The 23,259-nt window shown below is 39.3% G+C and overlaps 1 protein-coding gene across 7 annotated transcripts in view; it reads left to right on the forward strand.

The window, feature by feature from the left end:
- The window catches only part of LOC105478119 (Rho GTPase activating protein 6), a 542,515-nt gene that overhangs the window by 513,605 nt on the left and 5,651 nt on the right, over nucleotides 1-23,259 (forward strand). For 6 of the 7 annotated variants that reach the window (XM_011735126.3, XM_071088688.1, XM_071088689.1 and 3 more), the window contains exons 10-11: nucleotides 7,052-7,149; nucleotides 22,280-22,548. In XM_011735126.3, the coding sequence (XP_011733428.1) occupies nucleotides 7,052-7,149; nucleotides 22,280-22,548 (367 nt within the window). Of the gene's footprint in view, nucleotides 1-7,051; nucleotides 7,150-22,279; nucleotides 23,074-23,259 lie in introns of all 7 variants that reach the window. The other variant, XR_011618239.1, reaches the window with a different exon arrangement.

Here is a 23,259-nt window from a genome sequence, read left to right on the forward strand (position 1 = left end):
ACATGTGTACTGTTGGTGTCCCACAAAGGTGGAAGGAAGCAGAAGTAAATTATTCCTGAATCTTTTCCACTTCCTTTAACCTGTTGCCATGGAGCAAAGACTGCTGATTTCTTTCATCTTTGCTTGAATTATCCTCCAACATCATCCCAGGAGCCCTGGACTCTTCCACTGTATTTGTTCACTAATGTACCTAAATTGCCAAAACATGCTGCCTGGCATGTATCAAGCACTTGAGAAATATTTGCCAAATGTAATGCATCTTGACCCTCCTGTGCACCCAGATCCCCTTAAATTATTAAACCACCTGTCACCACAGAGCCACGCCAAAGGTTCTAAGCTGGGCCTGTCCTTGTTTGAGCTTTTGCTCCCATAAACAGCCAAAGTGATTTATTTTAGTGTGTTTGTTAACTACAAAATGCCATCATGATTTCCAGTGATATTTACTTTTGCTGGGTTTTAAATACTAAAGCATCTTTCTTGGTCAAGTGTAAAGTGGTGGATTGGTGTGGAACACCCAGTGACAAGCACAGTAGGGCTGGGTCCTGGGAATAGCTCTTCGAAAAGCCCTTAATGGTTTATTGTGGTGACTTAGTAAATGGAGAAAACTCATACCATTTTTCTCTCTCAGTGGTTTATGGAATAAACTACCTCATAGCAATCATACCCTAGGCAATAATTCAAGGTTTCATTTTTAATTTGATCGGGTAGATTTTAATTGTGACAGTTTTATTCTTTCATATGTGCAGTGTTTACATTTTTTTCTCTGAAGCTGGAGAGGCCAAAGTTCTTTTGATTTTTTTGGAATAGCATTATGCTTTGAAGGAACTCATTAAAATCTAAGGAGCTGAGTCTCCAGATAAACACGACCATAAATGGTACCCTTAGAAAATATCTAGAATTGTTACATGGTTGACTAAAGCCCAGTAGAGATTTTGATGTGAAACAATGAATTGTAAATGAAGAATCACTTTGAGCTGGGTTTTGTTTCTTCTTTTTAATATGCAGAATTGCTTGATTTTTTAAAAAATGTAATATGTCTTTCACTACCCTTCTCCTTAGTTCCCATTTTGCTATATACAAAAATTCCAGAAGCAGAAAATGAAAACATTGTTTAATTATTGAGCTATCTTTTTCAAAAAGTTTGGGAGTTTCTGTATTGATAAGAAAAATAGCTTAAGAACTTAGAAAAATTCTGATGATAATCAGTTGGGAAAGAAAATTTATTTTCCCACTCTAGAAATGAATAGCAAGAAGACTGTGCTGCAGCATGGTATTGGTACCACTGATAAGTAGATAGAAACATCTAGACAAGGGTAACATAACACATGCAGACCATAATCCTGGGTGATTTTAGATTATTATTTTTTTTAGCCATTTCAGCAACATTCACTGCACATCCATTGGGTAGAAATCACCACCCTAGCTTGTATTCTGAAAGAGCATAAAATTGAGCAAGTGACAGTGTGTAAGTGAATAAGTGGGTGAAGGTCATAGAAGTGCAGGTAAAAGCTTCCAGAGAGGAAAGAGTAGGAAGGCAAAGTTAGAGGAGGAAAATGAGACATCATTTAGGAAACATTTGACTGGCAAGGAGAACAATAGTCAACTGCAAATGGCTTTCGACATCAGCATCTATTATGTGACACAGTAAATATAGGGGGGCACAGTTTCAGCAGCTCGGTAGCACTTTGCTGTCTCTGCTCTGCCATCTTCAGCTGCAAAATGGCTACAGTTGATAACAGCATCTCTTCCAGCCATTATTGCATTAATTAATGAAGAGATGATGTTTCTTATCATGCACCCATTTTCAATAGGAAAGATAACCTTTTCCAGAAGCTCCTATATGCCCCCTTCAGGTACCAGCATGTGCATACATGATCTTGCCCTAGCTTTGAGGGAGGCTAGCTGACAGAAAACTACAAATTTCTGAGCTTGTTTCAGTTCTGGGTAAACAAATCAGATAATCTCTGCCTTCAGGAAACTTACCTTCTAATGATGTGAATGGTGGGAAGATTCAAGGTCTGGCAAAAGGAACTGGAAGGGGGAGGCTACACAGAGTCTGGCTTCAAGACCATTGCAGTTGAAGGGCCAAGAGGCCATAGGCTGTAACTCTAGAAATTCAGAGGGGGATTGGAAGCAGAGACATAGCAAGAGAAAATCCTATAACTGAGTTACCCAAAAGAAATGTTAAGTAAAAGAGAAGAGAGTGCTTCTTCTCTGAAAGCAAATGGATGACTGTTAATAAAAACTAATAATAATTGCAGAACAAATATTGTCCATCTCCATGTTCTCTGCTTTTATTTTTTCAAGTGTTTAACTTATTTCATCTATTTCTAATAAAACATTTTATTACTATATCTCTTTGCAATTGGTAATCTATTTTCAATTTTTTTTTTTTTTGGCGCTTTTGATTCCCATAACACCCCTATTAAGGAAAATGAATACGCATATGTTTTCAGATGTGGGAACAGAATCCTAAAGAAGGTGATTGATGTGTCTAAGTAATAATTATAAACAGCAGAGCCAAAACTGGATTTCAGGGGCTATTGCCTCAGTCAGATTTTTTTACAGCATCCTAATTCCTAAAAAGTTATGCTTAAGTCAGTGGTCTACCTAGATATTACTTTCTTACTTATTTCAAGCTTCTGTTTCCTATTAGTTTATTCACTTGACTTTTGTTTCTCTAGTAAGTACCTAAATTAATAGAGAAACAAATGTTCATCCAATTTAACTGAGCCAGTAGTTTGACATTTTTATTAAATGTTAGGAAATGAAATGTGCAGTTATAGTCAAAGATTAGAGGAATTATAGGAAAACAGTACTGGGTGCTGTGGTATGAACATTAAAAAAATCAGTTTCAGGCAACATTTCAAATTTCTTACCTCATTTTCCCACTGACCCCAATTTTCTGAATCATTCCTTTATTTTTTAAAATGTGGTTTAATCACATAAATTTTGAAGCTACCTTAAATCATTATGTAACAAAATGGATTATACATAAATTAACTAATGAATTATATACACTGTAGTTTTGCATAATACATAGGAAAATACTATTTGCCTTCCTGTAATACATGGATCTAAATTTTTAAACTATATCTTTTTTATGTATTTGTAAATAGTGTCTCCAAGCCAAAATGGTACCATGGGCCTTTTAAAAGGAAACTATAGATAGATTTATAACTGTGACCCTTCCTATTTGCATTTGTTACCAAGTAAGAGTCACGTATGCTACATAAAATAGGCCTCAATAATTATGATTGGTCGCCTAGTTGAATGAGGAAAACCTCTGAATTGCAGACTAGCTTAACAAAAATTTATGGAAAGTTATTTTTTAAGTAATGATACTTCTGAAACCTATTCTAATAATGCATCCAAGTTGATAATTTATCTTAGACATACTACATACTCTCAAAGAATTAATATTGTCATGGTTGCACCACTCTGAAGGGCCTCATACTCTAATTGTTTATTCTTTAATTAAATCCAAATGGGAATGGATTAGTGCTTGGAGCGAAATTTTTTATTACATGTCTAAGCCTAACAAATTTTAAATTAAACTAACTGGATGAAAATGCAAGTACTTTTCCTAATTTGTTTATGGAAGTATCTTCTAAAAAAGAGATTGGGACATATATTTTTGTCCTATATTATTTTTTGCTTTGCTGTTCATTAAAAAAAATATGAGTTCTCTTTCTTCTCATTTTCACCCTGTAGGTGTTACGTTTTAAAAAACTGTTATAATAGCACATGGCTGTTGGAAGATGATCTTTGAAAAAAAATACAGTAAAAATGATGTCTTCCTGTTTAATTTATACAGTAAGAGAATAATCTCACCCTTGACCTAAATATCCTGTCATTCCCCTTCTCCCCATTTTCATTCCCAGGCCACTGCAGCTGGTCACAAGGTTTTAAATATCATCTATATGTGTCTCTTAAATGTCTATGTTCAACCTAGACTTCTCCTATGAACTCTGAATCCTTATTGCCAACTATCTACAAGATATCTCCTTCATTTGGATGTCTCGCAGACCTCTAAACATTATCAAATCAAAACCACACTCCAAAACTTGACCCCCAACCTTCTCCTCCTGCAGCTTCTCCAAACCAGTCAACAGCAACTCCATCTTTCTAGTTGCCTAGGCCCCAAGCATTGAGGTCATCTTTTCTTCTCCCTCTCCTTCTCTCTCTCTCTCCATCCAATAAATTAATGCTATCACCTCTATCCTCACTATGTCCATGGTGGAAATATTTCTCATCACCTCACCGTCCTGGTTCAGGACCCATCATCTTATCTGGATAGATCAGCAGCCCCTCTCTGCTCTCCTTGCTTTATCTCTGGCTCCATGCATTCTACTCTCAACTCAGCAGCCAGAGTGATGCTGCTTCATGTTAGTCATCTGTTCAAAATCTCCAGTGGATCCCCACCCACTGCAAGTAAGAACAGAAGTCCTTATCATGACCCATAAGACTTCATGACATCTGGTCCTGGCCCCATGACTCCTTCCTACCACCTGCCTCCTTTCCTACTCTCTTCCAGCCTCACAGGCCTCCTCATCACTCTTGACCCAAGACCATTATCATTGGCTTTCTTTTCCTTCCTTCTACCTAGAATGATTTTCTCCAACTCCTTCATCAATTTCAGTTTTCTGCTAAAATGTCAGCTTCTCTGGGACTGACAATCCTATTTAAAACTGCATCTTCCCAAGCATTTCTCATTGCCCTTCTTTGCCTTGTGTTTCTCTGTGTTTTCCTTGTATGTGTGTTTAATGCCCGTCTTTCCACATTTGTTATCATCTTCGTGAAGACAAGAATTCTTGTCTGTTTGGTTCGTAACTGAATTCCCAGCATCCAGTACCTGGCACTCAGGAAGCATTCACTCAACATTTATGCAATGAATGAAAGGAAGGGAGGGAAAAGAAGACCTGATAGAGAAGCACAGTGGTGCTGAAGTAGAGCTTGTGTGGAACAACTGCTAGGGGAGAAGATGGGAAAGACAGATTGAGGAGAGCAAGCAAGTGGATGGCTTCAGCCACGGGAATAAAAAGAGTTTCCAGTAAGTGAGTGTCTTGACCACGGCATTCTGACAACCACGTAGAGAAGAAATGTGATGCACATGTTAAGGAAATAGCACACAAATTTGCAAGCTGTTGTATCAAAGGTTCATCAAGTATGTATTTTTCTTTGCAATGAAAAACTCAAACTAGCTGAAGTAATTTGAAGGCTCACATAGCTGAACAATCCACAAGCAAATATGGCTTCAGACATAGCTTGTCCCAGGACTCAGATGATATCAAGACATCCCTTTTATCTCTATTTCTTGGTATTGTTTGCTCAATTGTCAGCACAATCAGCAGGCCTCATATGGATACAGGTCCTGCATCCTCTCTTAGAAGTCTCAGGGGAAACCTCCAGGCTTTTCATTGCCTCTAATGGAGTCACATGCCCATTGCTCAGGCAACTATGATGATCTGGGAATGGAAGGCTCAATAGACTTAGACTAGGATACACACTTCACCCTCAAGCTAAGGGTTGGGTAGCAGTTGGTTTTCCAGAGGGAACGTGGTGTATAACTGTTATAAGAGGAGGGAAATGGAGACTTTTAATGATGAACAGATGACCACTACAAAGGGCTAATGAGGGCTTGAACTTGGGTCACTGCAGTTGAAATGAAAAAGGGAGAAAAGAAGTAACAGAGATGACGTCTAGTAGGCCTCCTGGCTCTGAATGGAGAGAGGATGCAGAGAAACTTTAGTACAATTCTGAGATCTTGAGCTTGTGTGATGAGAAGTTGGCAATGTCATTAATGAAGGTTCATGATGAAGTAGGAGGAACAGACTTGTAAGAGACAGAACGCCTTTCCTTGCTTTCTCATCCCTGTTTTTATTAATAAAATTATTTCCAGATTCTCAGAGCCCAAGAACCATAGAGTTCTGCAAGAGGCAAGACGCAAATTCTTCCGCCAACCACTTATTTTCAGAAGACTTGTCCCTGCAGTTTTAAAAAGTCTTCTCTCTGAGCTCACGTGTGAGAGAATCAGACTGAAATTTTATTTTCTCTCAATAGTTTGAGTTTCCTTTGGTTGAGCTGTCAGCTTCTATGGAATAAGAAACCACAAGTCAGAGCTGGGTTCAAGCATCTCTTATAGACCATTTCCACACAGATGACTTAGGGTTGTGAGGCCATCTTCTAATGTACTGTGGATGGATTAGACTTAGAAAAACATATGATGCTCATCTACAGAACTCTACTGGATGCCTAACAAATTACAAAGTGAGAAACTTTTCATCATTGATGGACCTGGTGCAAGAAAGGAGTAAAGGCAGGCACCGAATAACAAAGTGACATATGCAAATGTAGTAACCAGCAATTTTTTGAGTATTTACCATTGGCCAAGTACTGTTTTAAATTCTCAACATATAATAAGTCATTTAATCACCATAGCAATACTTTGTGGCGAGTACTATTGTTATCCCCGTTTTACACGTGAGGAAACTGAGATCTAGGAAGATCCTTGTTGATGTACCTTGTCAAGGTTCCCACAGCTAGTGACTGGTATGGCTAAGATTCAAACCTAAGCAGTCTGGCTCAAGGGCCTGCCTTCTTAATAAACTGATCATATATTCCAGAACTGCCCAATACAGTCATCATTTCTGCCTGCTGTCTTGGCATAATTATAAATGTGAACTCTAGAAAGTGTCCCCATTTGGGCAATAAATTATTGACACTATTTCTCTGAACCATGATATTTTCCTTATTCAAAACCAAGAAAATCTAGCCTGAGCAATAAAGGCATCCAAGTGGTTCAGTTGTATCTCCAGGCATATGAGGGGTGACATTTTGGATTGAATATGACTATTTGGTAATCATCCAGTTGGTCCTAAGAATTAAAGCAGCTGCATGGGTTGGCATAGCTTTGGTTTTAACCAGCATATCACTCTGCTCTCTTGCAACTTTTAAGGCTCTGTTTTATGCTACAGTAAAGTTGTCAATGACCATATTTTGCCTATTTCGGGAATGGTTTTATTTATGCCTCAACATTTGGCTCCTTCAGGTTCCCCCAGATCTCCAGAACGAAGTGCTGATCAGCCTGTTAGAGACTGATCCTGACGTCGTGGACTATTTACTCAGAAGAAAGGCTTCCCAGTCATCGTGAGTATTCCAGTGTTGCATCTTCTAAAGCCTCATTGGAGATTTCTATTTCCATTTCTGAGAAATTGGAAACGTTCACACAACTACATGCAGGGTGACCTGAAGTGGAATTTTGGCACGTTTTTGACGATTCTGATCAGTCCATCTAACCAGAAAATGCTTCAGTCCCATCAATCCACTTACCAAATTAGAAACCACATTACAAGATTTCTCTGTTTCATTTTCAGCTTTCTCTAGCCTCTCAGGGTCTTTTGACTTCATTTACAGGGAAAAAGCACTAAATTACTGGCAAGGGACTATAATGCATGTCAATGATTCTACTTCTAGAATGCTGATAAGCATGCGTAGGGGCCCTTAAGGCTGCGCCTGGATGCATCTTGCTTGTGCAGCTTTACCAGTGGGATTAACCCATTATCAAACCACAAGACAGACCTTAGCTGAGGCCTAGGTGCCCATTCGAAATTAGAGGTGTGCACCCTCTTAGCTCTCCCATTTTTTATACCTAGTATTATTTTGATAAAGATGCACATGGGTTTCTACATACACTTATGTTTGCAATTAGTAAAATGCAAGCCATGCTGCAGGCTATGGCTTGCTGCCATTTCTGCTCCCAAAGGAGGAGTGCAGAGTTTTTGCATTAGTCAGATTTTATGGTTACTTCCAATCTTTGCTGCAGAAGCAGAGGGTGTGGGGACGCTGAGCATTTGGCATACCAGTTAAGGGCATAATATAGCATCATTAACCAGGAGTAGTATTACTACTATGACACCAAACCATAAATTTGTGACAGGAAAAGTTGTTGCTATGCTCTTATAAAATTATCACTTTTGTTATACTTTTAATCTACTAAATTTCAGCAATTCTAAGACATGTTTCTCCCATGCCCTATCATCTCTGAAATTGAGACTAATCTTATAACCAACGACAAGCTCCTAACGTAATCCTGTACCTGTAATCCCAGCACTTTGGGAGGCCGAGGCGGGCAGATCACTGGGGGTCAGGAGTTTGAGACCAACCTGGCCAACATGGCTAAACCCCGTCTCTACTAAAACTACAAAAATTAGCCAGGCATGGTGACAGGCGCCTGTAATCCCAGCTACTCATGAGGCTGAGATGGGAGAATCGCTTGAACTCGGGAGGTGGAAGTTGCAGTGAGCCGAGATTGCACCACTGCACTCCAGCCTGGGCAACAGAGTGAGACTCCATATCATAATAAATAAATAAATAAATAAACAAATTAAAATAATGGCATGTCTTAATTGATGGTGTCTTATGAACAGTAACACATGTTAATGTATTCCTGTATATTGGTGTTGAACTTGATAAATTGATTTTCACTTATGATTATTTCAGATACTTAAAAAGTTACATTATTTAGAGAAATTTGGTGAAAAGGAATTCCATGTTGTTCAACCTCCTTGTTTCCCAGGTCATTACAATGATAGCACAACTAAATTCAGCTTCACTCCATTTCTAGCTTAGCAGGGAAGACCTTTTAATTGGATTATCCTTTCAGATGTACTTTAAAAAATCTATGTCTGGGCCATTCATTATCAGGCCAAATTCTGATTCAAATAGGACCAAATTCTGTTGAAAGTAATGCCTGAATTCAAGCCCCAAAAGCCATGAGTGAATAAAATTATATTCAAATTGTGTAGATGAGCTAGTATTTTATGATCTTGCTTTTCAGATCAGAGAATTAGGCTTACACCTAAATTTCTTGTAGATTTCTAACCCTCATCAAGGTATAAGTCTTAATTAACAAATGACTTTTCTTTTCAGCAGATCACGCACCACCATAATTTTAATAAACTCATTTATTTCCCTCCCTTGTACAGAAAACAGACATGGTGGCATTTCTATTTATAAGCCCCTCATTAAACTGCACTTATAATATGGTTAGTAGTATATGGGAAAGCTATAAACTACACACTTTTGAAGAAAACCACTGATTTTTGCCTCGCCAAATTTCTGCTTTTGTGTGGCATTATTAGATAGATAAATACTATACTTTAAAGAACAGTTGATAGAAGTTATTTTTACATGGTTTTCAAATACGCTCTCTGAATATAAATGCCATGGTAAAAAAGCGAACCTTTCTTTCTCTTCTATTAGGAAAAGGAAGAAGCACACATATTAAGCCCATCCCAAGCTGTACAATTGTCCAGCCCCTTCTGTTCCCTATCCGTAAGAGTAAGAAGTAGAATTGTAAGGTGTAGGTAAGCAGACCCTAGACCAAGATTTTAGGTGAGTGTCAGGGCTTCCAAGAAAAGAAGAGTGAGCCCATAGAAGCTCTGTGTATGTCAGAGACTAGCATTACCAGTGAACAGAAAACACTGGGGGAAGACTTACTTAGGAGAAGAAAATGTTTGGTTTTTGTTTGTGTTCCTCTAGGTACAGGACAAGGAACAGCCCAGAAGGCAGAGAATGATGTCATGAAGTAAAAATGCATACGTGAATGTTTACTTTTAGTGATCTTTTGAGGCTTGAGAGTGCTACCTCTCCAGCTGTAGTTGCTTTTTTTTTTTTTTTTTGAAATCGAGTCTTGCTCTGTCACCCAGGCTGGAGTACAGTGGCACAATCTCAGCTCACTGCAATCCCCACTTCCCGGGTTCAAACAATTCTCCTGCCTCAGCCTCCCAAGTAGCTGGCATTACAGGTGCATGCCACCACACCTGGCTATTTTTTGTATTTTTAGTAGAGACAGGGTTTCACTATGTTGGCCAGACTGGTCTCGAACTCCTGACCTTGTGATCCACCTGCCTCAGCCTCCCAAAGTAGGTGATCTTTTTGTGCTTTAAACTCACTCACTCATGCTTCCCAAACTTTACTATGCGTAGGTATCACCAGATCTTGTTAAAATGCTCTTTCTGAATCAGTGGGACTTGGGGAGGTAGTCTATGAACCCGAATTTCTAACAAGCTCCCAAGTGATGCTGATACTACTGGTCCATGATCCACACTTTGAGTTTTAAAAGCTTAAAATATCAAAGTGTATTCTTGCCTTTAGGAGCTTTCAGACTTGTTGGAGTAGGCCTCCAAGGGTAGAATGCAAAACAATAGGTGCTGGCCCACTGGCTCTCAGACTCACCAGCCCCTTAGAATCACCTGGGAGCTTGAAGAACAACTATGCCTGGGCCACCCCTCAGAGATTCTGGTTCATTTTTATGCGCTGCAATCTGGACATTGGGATTTTTTAAAGTCTCTTGCATGATTCTAATGAGCAACCAGGGTTAAGATCCTCTAGCTTAGATCCACCACATTGGATATCACAAATTTAGTATCACATAGGAGTTTGAGCTGGGTGATTTTTGATATTAAAAAGGCATCCTTGTGTTGACAAAGGAAGGGAACCAATGCTCCAGACCATGAATCCACTTGGAGTTTGGAGAAGGGAAAGAGGTGTGATTTGAAGTCTCAGAGATGGCTTTTGGGAAGAGGAAGGATTTGCAGTGAACTTTGAAGACTGTGGAGGATATAAACAGGCCTGGATATTTGGGAAGCTCGCACCAGGACCTGGACATAACAGTAAATATGTTGGCTAGCTGGGGGCACAATAAAGAGGCTGGCCAGCACTGAAGGTAGAAGCCCTTAAATGGCAGGCTGAGGGGTGGTGCTTAAGTCAAGAAGCAGTGACAATAGATTACTGTAAAGCTAAATTATAGTAAATTACAGTACTCTAAACTGCCAGATGGTGCTGACTGCATTGGCAAGTCAGTTATCCATCAGTAACACATGTTTGTGTAGTCAGTTATCTGTCAATAACACATGCTTGTGTAGTTTAATAGACTGGTTACCGTTTCAGATCCAGAGCCAGATTGCCTAAGTTTGAATTCCATTTCTATTGCTATTAGATATGTGGTCTATTAGTTAAGAGTTAATATCTGTTAATATATAGATAGATCTCTCTTTCTCTAGTTTCCTCATCTGTAAACTAGAGATAAAAAGTAGCACCAACTTAAATACAGAATTATGCTCTTAGAATATAGTCTGGCTTATAATAAACATCATCAATTTGTTCATTTACAACTACTTACCAAAGGCTTGGCCATCACTAGATTCTACTTTGGTTTTCAGGAGATAGCAACCTTCCAGGCAATATGACACAAGAGAGAACCCATTCACTTTAAGTTATAGCATTGTGTCTAAAAGCAAACACTATGTTTGCTTCTAACCCTTTGATTTTTTTTTTTTTCTCTGAAGCTTCTGTTCTCTGCCACCAGTTCACGTACCTAAATAAAGCTTTACATTCCTGTGAGGCCAAGTGGAAACTGCACAAGATTTTATTTGGAGAAAAGAAACAAGTTTTCAAAAGAGTGTAAAACCAAGAACAAGAAAATATTATAATTTCTGTTTTGAAAGAGCAAACGTTTAGTGATATTTGGGAACTTAATGTTTTGTTTTGATTTGGGTTTTTCACTTCTTTATGCAACATCGGTATTGGAGGAGTTAAAGGATAATTCCTTGTTTTTTGTCATGCTTGTCTGATTAAATGTTTGACTTCAACCAAAATGGGATGCCAGAGGGAGATTAGAAGAGATTTTTACGACTGAGAATGCAAGACCAGGAGTTTGTGACCAGCCTGGTCACCATAGCAAGACCCCAGCTCTACTAAAGAAAAATTTAAAAATTATCTGGGCATGGTGGCTCATTCCTGTACTCCCAGCTACTCGGGAGGATGAGGCGGGAGGATCACCTGAGCCCAGGGTTTTGTGGCTGCAGTGAGCCAAGATTATGCCACTGCTCTCCAACCTGGGCAACAGAGTAAGACCTTGTCTCTAGAAAAAAAGAAGAAGAAGAATATAGAATTTGATTTAAAAATATATATACTTGTCAGGTATATTTATTAGCATTATATATGCTCTTTTCTTCAAAGGTACTTAAAATAGTTCCCCTCCCCTTTGATTTAAGGATGTGAGGAAATAGGGAATGAGAATGGGAGGTTAATCAAACAGGACAGCATATGTTGAACGTGAGTATTTGCAACAGAACAAAGGAATCACAGTAGGACTGGGACTTAGTGACAGGCAAGTGAGACACTTGCCTAGACACAGAATTTAAGGGAATGCTGGAAAACTCAGTCACTAAAATTGATTATATTGCAATGTAATATTTTTTTTTTGACTTATAGATGTCATGAACTTTTATTTGGGATTCACAAACAAGGCAGCCTCCATTGTATAAAACAGAATGAGAGCCCTTCTGCAATGCAGTGGGTTTTGTGTAAGGTAGGAACAAATAACAGAACTAGAGAAAAATGAACTGAGGCCTGGTGGTGCATGTCTGTAGTCCCAGCTATGTGGGAGGCTGAGGCAAGAGGAACACTTAAAAATTTTTTTTAAATAAAAATAAAAATAAGAATAAGAAAGGATTGGTGAACATCAAGTTATTTAGACTGGAATCTCCTATTTTCAGGAAAAATAGACTCACTTTGAGATTTATCTGCCCCCTTAAAGTTTCAGTGTGATAATGTGGCATTTAGCATGAGTGACTTCATTTTGGTTTGGTCTGGTGTGTTGAAGCCTAGTGCAGAAGCTCAGTCCAAAGCAATACCATACCATAATTTTGGTTTAACAGAAACAATTAAGGTAGATTCCATTTTCAAACTAACAGTTGGAGTCTTTGTGTCTCTATTAATTCTCTTCTGCAGTGACAAAACTACACACAAATGCTCATACATGAAAATTAGAAACAGATACACGAAAATTTTTTAAGTGATTTTCTATGGGCAGGGGGGATTTGGGGTTGATCTTTCTTCTTCATAACTTCCTTAGGTAATGACATTTTTGCAATGAGTCTGCCTTAATTCCATCATTACAAATAGAATATCAATACATTTCGAAGTATTAAACATTTAAAACTATCATTATGGGACGAGGGTACATTTTTGTCACTAAAAGAAACCTAAATACTAGGCCTAGAATTAAAAAATATCAATGTGATGGAACCATGTAACATTGTGTTTTCTTGAATAGCCTTTAGCTGTGCCACTTCTACATAATTAGAAACATTTCACTATAAAGATACTTCCCTTAATTAACAGGGAAATGGCCTTTGCACATTTAATGAGAAAAGATACAGAAAACAGACCACATGATTTTGTGTATACATTAGATGTTCAATAAATGTGGCCTCTCCCCTTCTATTCTTTTCTGAAAAACCAATAAAATGGTCATATTACATACAATCCTTGCAAAAGGTTTTCTAAACTTCCATTTTTTAAAAATGGGCTGAATACATTTTGAGAACTGCCATGTACAACTATGAAGATCATAGGCATTTTTCCATTAATGACAAATTCTTATTATGTTTTGTTTTCCTGATACCTGGTATGCAGCTATTCACAAATATTTTATAAATGTAAATTTTATTATCAATATAATGTCTAATCCCATGGATGTTGTATGATTTTCTTAACCATTCTCATAATCTTGATCATTAGTTTTCTGCAAAACCATTCAAAGGTATAACACTCTAATTCCAGATCTAAAGCTCAAGTCTAAATAATTTGGGCAATGGAACCCTGGAAAAAATGGAAATTAACAAACATGTATATAGAGTTTCAGGGGGATTGTTGTGCCCTGTATGCCCATAAAAACAGACAATGGACCCGTTGACTAAGAACTCCTATTTTAGAACACTTAAATTCTGGCTCACTTCCTTCGTTTGCAAGGACACATCACAAAGAGTTCATATTCCTGTTGCTTTTGATCTAAAGAAGTCCAAAACGGAATGATCAAAAACGCCTTAAAATAGTGTTTCTGTTTCCCCCTCCAAGACTACAGGTGCATAATTTCATACACATAACCAGAAGTAAGTATGGTGGGTGGAATATCCAATCCTCTGTAATATTTTTTAAAAATCCAAGCTAATGCCAAAAATGTTTGATGAAGAAAATATCAAAATTTTAAAAAGACTAGCCATGCTTAGTCATAGAACCTGAAACAAAAGGTAAAATATGTGCTGCTGCATTAAATGGAAGCAACTCATAAGTCATATTTATTTTTTGAGACAGGGTCTCTCTCTGTCACCCAGGCTGGAGTGCAGTGGCACGACCATGGTTCATTGAAGCCTCAACCGCCTGGGTGCAAGCGATCTTCCTGCCTCAGCTCCCAAAGCAAGATTTTCAAAATCTGCTTTGTTTATCTTGGTTCCAACTGAGAGAATTGCTATGTTTGACAGTTTCTCTTGATCAAGTGACAATCTTAAATAAGTTTTAACTAAATTAACCTGAAATAAAATAAGGAAATTCTGTTTGGGCATAAATAAAACATTTAAATTTAACATAAATGTTATAGGTTCGAATGTATCTTCAATTTTTTCAACTGCTTTCATGTTCTGGTAAAAAAAAATTATACATAAAACCATGTATATAGACGTACACAGTTTTCTTTTGCCTGAGGCATCTCGGGCCCCTAAGTTCCACATAAGGGATGCTTTGTAGAACTAAGCATGATTAATGTGAAAATCCCCCATAAATCCGGAGCTCAGGAGAACTCAGCAGAGCTCAGATCATCGGTGACACAGTAACTAGTTTCAATAACAAGTCTTGTAATTTTTAAATATAGGCTTGAGGAAACATATAAAGATTTGCTCTTATTCTCGCAAACCTCAGGGGCTACACAGAAATAGAATATTAATTAAATAAGGCCAAATAAAGTATCTTCCCTTCTATACTCTGGAAACAAGATCAAAATAGAACAAATTTAACTGCGTTTGGAGAGAAGGCAGATATGGATGAACTAAACTCAGGTATATATATTTAAATTTCATTGTGGTTAATTCTGTTAGTGGCCTTCACAAAGTTTTTACTGAAAAAAATTAAATTAAAAAAATTTTTTAAATAGCAGAACTGGTGACTAGTGTATCAAGAGCATGGTTGAAGATCTGTACTAGTCTGAAAAAAAAATTTCAGTACTGAAAAATAATTGTATTGTTTAGCTAGATATTCATCCTATTGAATGACAAATCTGCTTTCTGGGGGAGCATTAGGCTTTCTTCTAATTTAAAGGTATCACATTTAACTTACCAAATAAATATCACATAGATCATTTCTTTTAATCTTTCAAAGCTCATCATTAAAAATATCTTCTTTCACAAATCCATGGAGTGTTATGTGACAGATTATAATTTTTGTTTTTCTTTTACTAGGATTTTTCAAATCAGAAAGGGTTTCAGGAAATTTTCAGACAAGAAATCTGACTTTACCAGTACAGTGTAACAGCAAAGAGTCCTATTGAGTGGTAGTAGCTGTTGGCCTCAATACCCTGGAAATTATGAAGCATTAACTGCCCCTGCCCCCCTCCCCCAACATACACACTCCATTCAAGAAAGCCTTTCCAGCCAGATAGTTGTAGAAAAAGCTTATGTGGAATAGAGAATTCCATGATGAAAAATTCCAAAATGTGTGCATATATGCCTTCTATGGAAAGGCATTCAAGATGGAGGGAGAATTTATCATATCACCCCTTCCTTCCTCACACCTTTACTGTGATTCACGGCTTCTTTATAAATTTGCAGAATGTTAATTTGAAGATGTTTTTATCAGGCCCTCTGTCAATAATGAAGACAACACTGTCTTATCTTCACCTGTCATAAGTGCTCCATATGCCAGAGATATTAGGAGGGAATTAATAAGGACTACAAATGGGGGGACAAATTTCACCAAAGCCTTATGCCCAGGGTGTTAACTTCATCATCCAGTGGGGAGTTTAGAGCCATGTCAGTTCTTCTTTGAAGTGGAGCGCCTTTATCCCTAGCAATCTGTGTAAGGGAGGCTTTGTAGAACTGATGGTGATTAATGTGCACATTCTTCATGATTCCAAAGCTGCTCCAGCAATGGATTCCTTTCTCAGTTCCATTGATACAATCCAAGATGGATGATACAATGCTTTCAGTTCCAACAGACTGGAACTTATCAGTCAAATAATTAAGCCAAGGATGAAGCCAACACACATTTGAAATCTCCACAGTTCTTGCTGGGGCAGCTCAGCAAGGTGCTGGGCAGGCCCCATCCGGTGATTGAACCGGAGTTTTCCATTTGTCCCCAGAACAAGTTCTGTGCTTCCGGCTGCAGTGCAGGCCTGCCCACAGTACCCTGCCAGCATGTTTACGCCCTGACCTGGAGGGACCAGCTAAGGGTGAGAATGTGACTCGCTCTCCATGCCCATCCTTGCTTGTCTGGTTAGCTGAGATTGGCCATGCATGCTGTAGATGGTCCTGGGGTTTGGGGATCTAACGGGGAAACCCTCCGTGCATAGAGGCAAACCCATGTAGACTGGTGACCTGTCCACCCAACCTCAATCCATGATGCTCTGAGACTGGAAAGAGAAGCCACCAGGCACTTTTGGATGCCAACTCATGTCAACTGGCAACCCATCCACCCAACATTCTGAACCTCAATCTATCAAATGTCACATCATTATGAGTCAGCTCTGGGGGCTTCTTGAGTGGGCATTACCTTCCTACAAACCAGCTCCAATTGGCAGCACTCTAATTTCTGAACACTGGTGGAGAAATGAGTCCAGGAGGAGGAGTTTTAGTGATTTTCCACAGGACACTCAGTGTCAAATCTAGAAAACCATACCATCTTTTGGGTATGTCCGAAAAATGTGATAAGCAACCACAATGTCTTCTCTCAGATTTGACTCCAGGATAATCCAACACTAAGAAGATAGTTTTGAGTTCAGCATCCCAAATAAAGGCATTAAAATACTCATGTATCTATTTACATGAAATATTTACTCTGATCAGTGACTCTTATCAGGCACCCTGGTCCTGGCAGACAACCACTTCTCTGACAGTTGTAGCCTGGAAGGGGGTTTTTCTTTCTTTTCTCACTTTTATCTCTAGGTTTCAGGGCCAGAGAAATTTCCTTTCCTATATACTTTTACCATCCACATTTCCACTACACTACACCTGGATTTATTCACACCCTGTCTTCTTGCAGAATTTCTGGATTACAAGAATTTGTTTTTTGATTTGTGATTTTTATATGGAAAATCTTACAGAACTTTATAGATTTTACCTGATTTATACATTTGACAAGCTGCTTTTACAATAGCTTCCATAAACTTAGAAATGTTTCAGAAACTGGGATAGAATAGAAAGATTTAGAAGTAGAAAATGGAAAATGGACAGACACAGGAAGTATAGGTGTGTAATGAAGGTGTCCACAATGACTGGATGCCGAGCCCCCATTACAGGACAGATGTGCTCTGAAAGGCCCTCACAGTTCTGCTTCTAAGTCTCTGGAAATTTCTCCAGACTCCAGTCTCCACTCAGCAATCCTACTCTCTCCCTCTGTTCTGTGTCTTTACTTCCAACTGTATTGCCTAAGTGGGTGTATGTATATATGCATGTGTATATCGTTGCATGTATGTGTATATGTAATATGTCTCTGTGTATACGTGTACATGTCTGTCATATTTATGTGCATGTGTATATACATGTTTGTATGAATATGTATATGTGTGCATAGGTCTATGCATATATGTATGTGTGTGTTTATGTCTGAATATGTGTATGTATGTGCGTGTGTCTTATGTATATATGTGTGCTGGGTATGTATGTATATATGTGTATGTATATATGTGTATGTATATATGTATGTGTATGTATATATGTATATGTATATATGTGTATGTGTATGTATATGTGTTGATCCTGGATTTGCTTCTGACAGATACAAAACAATAGAATGACACTACTTTATTTTTTAATCTATGAACTGCCTATGTTGTTATGAGAGTCCTGAGGAGTGAATAAAACAGTTTTTTTCTTTTTAATCGGTGGGCTTTCATGTGAGAAGATAATTCTTGGTCATAGGTTCTTAGGCAAATTTGGCTGCCACTTCCTGACCTCTGCTAAGACAATAAAATGATAGGGAAATATTTTAAACATTTTAAAAGGCCATTAACTCTAAGTAAGAAAGAGCATTTTACTATTGATTTGTAATAATGTTGAACACTATTTACCAAATAAATTCTAGAAGGATCCCAACCCTAACTGCCTCTGCTGCTAGAGAGCATGGTATTCAGCATTCAGTCAGCTCCTTGTTTCTTTCAATCCCGGACTCAGGTCAGGAAAAAGAAGAGTTGTTAACAGTAGCTTAGTACAGTGCCTGCCACATAATTAACTCTGTATAAATATTAACTTTTACTCTCCTCACAGGCCAAGGGGATAGTTCACATAAGTATATTTCCCAAACTGCTTGCCATGTGTATTCAGGCTGTATCTCCTCCCATGGCTGGGATACACTGGGGGGTGGGGAAACTTTGAAAAGAAGACATCATCTCTCATTGGATGCCCCCTCTGTCTATGTCCCTGGCTGTGACCCCAGCCATCCCAAGGAGGTTCAGAGCCTGTGTCTACTGTGAGACACCTCATCTACCTCTACCTCCAGGGATTCGCTTCAGTTACCCCCCGCTGTTTCCTCCCTGATGGAGGGCCCAGCTGTGGTCACTTTGCCGGCTTGACTTAGGAGACTGAACCAGAAGAGCAGAGAACACTACACTGGTCCTTCCTACTCCCCCTTTCACTTCAACATGTTCTGATCCACAATGGGACTACACTACATTCAGTTGTCTGGATCCTGCTTAAGGCAGACAGACAAGGTTCAGGAATCAACTAAGATGGGGACACTCTTCCTCCTTCCCCTAACTGTGGCCTCAGTAACCCCAAGGTCAGGACCACCACATTCACTCCCAGGGCAGCCAATGCTGCAGTTTTGGCTACCATCTTTGGTTTCCCTCCTGATTTGGCTCTTAGCAGACCTTTAGCCCACTGTCACATCTACAGATTGAGAGAGGAAAATAAGGTTTGGTTATTAGAGCTTCCCTAACATCCCTGTGCATCAGAATCACCTGGAGGGCTTCTTTAAACAATTTGCTGGCCCCACCCTGAGTTTCCCTTTTAATAGTCAGAGCTGGCTTTCAGGGCTGTGACTCCACACTGAGAAGCAGCCCACCTTTGGTTTACTGAAAGCAGCCATCTTGAAATGCTTAATGCTTTTTAAACATGGGGGCCTCACATGTTCATTTTGCACCGGGCTCCACAAATGATGTAGCCAGTCCTCTCAGTAGGCCTAGAATGGAGCTGTAGAATTGGCATTGCCAAAAAGTTCCCAGGTGAGACAGATGCTGCTGCCCAGGGATTCACGCTTCACAACCACTCAATGAGATCTTGCAGACCTAAAGAATAGAGGAAAGGGACAAGGGACAATGGCCCTCTGCCTCCTCCTCTCTCACCTCTACTTCATCAGATCCAATCAGAGATGTTAAAACAAAGGAACAAATGCTGTGGCAACTTTAATTTTGCTGTTGTTATTATCGTCTTTGTTTTATTTTGTGTTGTTTTCACCAAACTAAACGCTCTCATGGGGCATACTGCCTTTTCACCAGCCCGCCACCCCCAACAACTAATGTAGGTATAATTTCCCCTACCTATACATCAGTCCAAAAATTTTTTGAAGCAGCTTGAAAAATATATAAAGTGAAACAATGTCATAGTAAGTAATTAATTAGAGATGCTGTAAGTAATTTGAAATGTTGGGGAAAGGAACACGATACAAAGAGTGATAAGATGAAGCTGGGATGCAAAACTCACAAAGGCATCCCCAAGCTTAAAAACACCAACTCAATTGGAGCCTTAATTCTCTGAGCCTCTTAGCAGTCATTGGAGACAGAAATACATTATTTATTACATGATTCATGGCTCCATAGGGTAAAAATAACCTACTCATCAGTAGAAACCCAAATGTCCCTAGTACCAAGACTTAAGGGACATTTCTTCCATTGAGTATCTTTATGCACATAACTCCTGGCTAAATCTTCAACTTATAACACTTGGTTGAATGTATTCTGTTCTATATGGGTTGTAACATGGATGAGCAAGACATGAGAGAATTATTGGGCTCTCTATGAGCTAAAATACGACCTTTCCAAAACTTTCCTCCCAATATGAGTGGGGCAAAACAAAACAAAACATTGGTTGCACTGATTTTGTTTTGGTTTAGCTAATGAATTGACTCTTTAAGTCATCTCGTACAGTAAGGCTTTATGTACTCACTGTTATTGATAGAAAAATATGACTTATATTCTTACTGAGTAGACATAAGACATTTTTATTAATGACTGGAAAAATGGCAGCTAAACAGGGAAAACAAATGAAAGTAATCCAGTAATAAGATTTCTAGCCCTAATCTAACACAGAACACTGATTCTGAGCTGACAGCCATGTTAGCTTCCAGTTCAACACATGCAATTTTTCTCATTTTCATAATAAACTTTAACCAGTGATAGCCCATGACAACAGATAAGTCTCTATTTGTTTTCTCAGCTAGAATAAGGAAGTTTTTTTTCCCCTTTAAATAGATAGGGTGGTTAAATAGCCGCCTTCTCACCACTTTCCAGCAGAAATAGTAAGTTCCTTTTATTTTTCCTTCAAACTCATTGGTGGCCTGAAGGTCTGGAAAATCATCCTCATAGCAGTCCTCTGGCTTCTTCCCATAAGATTATGTGATATGAGTTCAAAGAGGAGGCAAGGAAGGGGCTTCTTTATTCCATGTCAGTAGGAAATGTCCTCAGCAAAAGGGTTCAAGCCTGTGGTTGCCTCAGTTACAGCTGTGGCAGTATCACAGAAGCTCGGATGTTTTTCCCCTCGATATTAACCCCTGCTGAAAACCTCAGACGAAGCTAGATCCCTGTGAATGCACTTCCTCCAGTTTGCATGCACAAAACCATTTGGTTAGGAAAGTGTTGTTCAGGCATGTGTTGACCTTCTTTAAGAAATAAAAAGGATTTGTTTTGAAAAATTAAGCCAAAAGAGAGCAAAGACTAGTAAAGAGAAGTGAAGTAAGGGGGAAAAGATGTAGGTTCTGAAACTTTTAATCAACCTGTGATTGTTTCCCTTCAAGATGTTGTCAGGGCCAGTTTTGAGGAGGGTAGAAAATAAAGATGTTTCCAGGTAAGACTTCCCATGCTCTTTTCATGTTGCTCAAATTCTCATTTTTCTGTTCCACATACATTTTCACTCTTATTTCTGTTTCTGTGACAACTCATGAACACAGGACTATGATAGTGGTATACTAATTAGTACATCATATCAGTTTGTAAAAGCACTAGTGCCTTGTAGAATCATTTTAGATGTATTTGAACAAAATGGAGTCTAGTGACGGTCATATATTTATTGTTTTTGTCACCACTTTATTTATTTATTTATTTATTTTATTTTATTTTATTTTATTTATTTTTTTTTTTTTGAGACGGAGTCTTGCTCTGCCGCCCAGGCTGGAGTGCAGTGGCCGGATCTCAGCTCACTGCAAGCTCCGCCTCCCGGGTTCACGCCATTCTCCTGCCTCAGCTTCCCGAGTAGCTGGGACTACAGGCGCCCGCCACCTCGCCCGGCTAGTTTTTTTTTTTTTTTGTATATTTTAGTAGAGACGGGGTTTCACCATGTTAGCCAGGATGGTCTCCATCTCCTGACCTCGTGATCCGCCCGTCTCGGCCTCCCAAAGTGCTGGGATTACAGGCTTGAGCCACCGCGCCCGGCCTTGTCACCACTTTATATATGAAACACTTATTCCCACCGGTGGCATCATCATCTTTACCATATGAAGGATGGATTTATTTACACTAAGTATTTTTGGGGGAAGGAAAAGTTGTCCATAAAGCCATAATGAACTTCAAGCAAAGTGTCAATCATAGTTTTATCTGAATTATTTTTAATGCAGGATATTGAGGAAGGTGAAAGAGTTATCTACTAGTGTATCTTTACCTAATAGATAGTGAGCATCAGACTTTCACTTAAAAATGGAAGCAGGAATGAGTCCCTGAGGCACTTAGCGATGCCCATTGGCAAATGCAGGGCTCCTTGTCAGTTTCATTCTCACTTCTCCATCATTGCCTTTTCCTGTTATATCTGTTGGGTTTTACTGCCCTCTGCTGGTCATATCGTTGAAACCCTTTCACCTCATGGATGTAGATATCTTGGAACATTGCTCAAAATGGTCTTTTTGTTTCAGCCCTTGTCCATGCATACTCCTCCCGTCATTTGTATAACAGCCATATTGTTTAAATCTGGTCACTACTTGTTAACAAACTCACACACCTGTAATTGTCTCATTGTGCCAGAAGCCCTGACATGCTGCAGTCGGAAGTTTCCTTTTCCGTGGGAGGGAGGCATTCATCTACAGACTCCAACAAGGCCTCCAGCGGAGACATCTCCCCTTATGACAACAACTCCCCAGTGCTGTCTGAGCGCTCCCTGCTGGCTATGCAAGAGGACGCAGCCCCGGGGGGCTCAGAGAAGCTTTACAAAGTGCCAGGGCAGTTTATGCTGGTGGGCCACTTGTCGTCGTCAAAGTCAAGGGAAAGTTCTCCTGGACCAAGGCTTGGGAAAGGTAACTGGAGCCTAGCCAGCCGGCGCTGGCCAAAACAAGTGACCCTCCTCTTGTTGCATGTGGCATGGTGTGGGGGCTCTGCGGACCTTCTCTTCGTCTCTCCCTTATTTGATGTTTCTGTAATTCAACCTGCATTTACCGAGTACCTGCTGAACGCCTACACTAGGAAGAGGAAGGTGTGGCGAGCCCAGTCGTTGGCTGGGAGGGTCCCTGCAGGCCACGCTCCAATTCTCAGATATCTGGGAAATAAACACATGCCCAGAGGAGCCACTCCTATTCCCAGCTGATCCTTTTTCCCTCCAGCATACTAGGAACTTTATGTACACTGGATTTGGGTTGCATATTTGCTAGTCTGAGTCGCCACCCAATTACTGCTGTTACTTTTCTAAAGAAAACAAGCTGAACCTACTATGTATGAAGACAACCTTCCAGAACCAAATAGTGTTAGTATCCAATGACAAGAGAGCACTAGACTGGGAGTCACAAACCTGCTCTGCCACTTTCAACCTGCAGGATCTCCAGTGAGTGAGTGAGCTTCCCAGAGTCCCATTTCCTCCTGCTGTGAAAACTCAGAATGATAACAGTATTTAATTCATTGAGTTTAATGAACTAATCCATGTAAAGCCCTCAACGCAGCACTTCGAATGTAATACGCACTCGATAATACTTGCTGTGTAATCTTGTGTGCATTTCTTACCTGCTCCTTACGCT

This window comes from Macaca nemestrina, chromosome X (assembly GCF_043159975.1).
Source record: "Macaca nemestrina isolate mMacNem1 chromosome X, mMacNem.hap1, whole genome shotgun sequence".
NCBI classification, from domain to species: domain Eukaryota; kingdom Metazoa; phylum Chordata; class Mammalia; order Primates; family Cercopithecidae; genus Macaca; species Macaca nemestrina.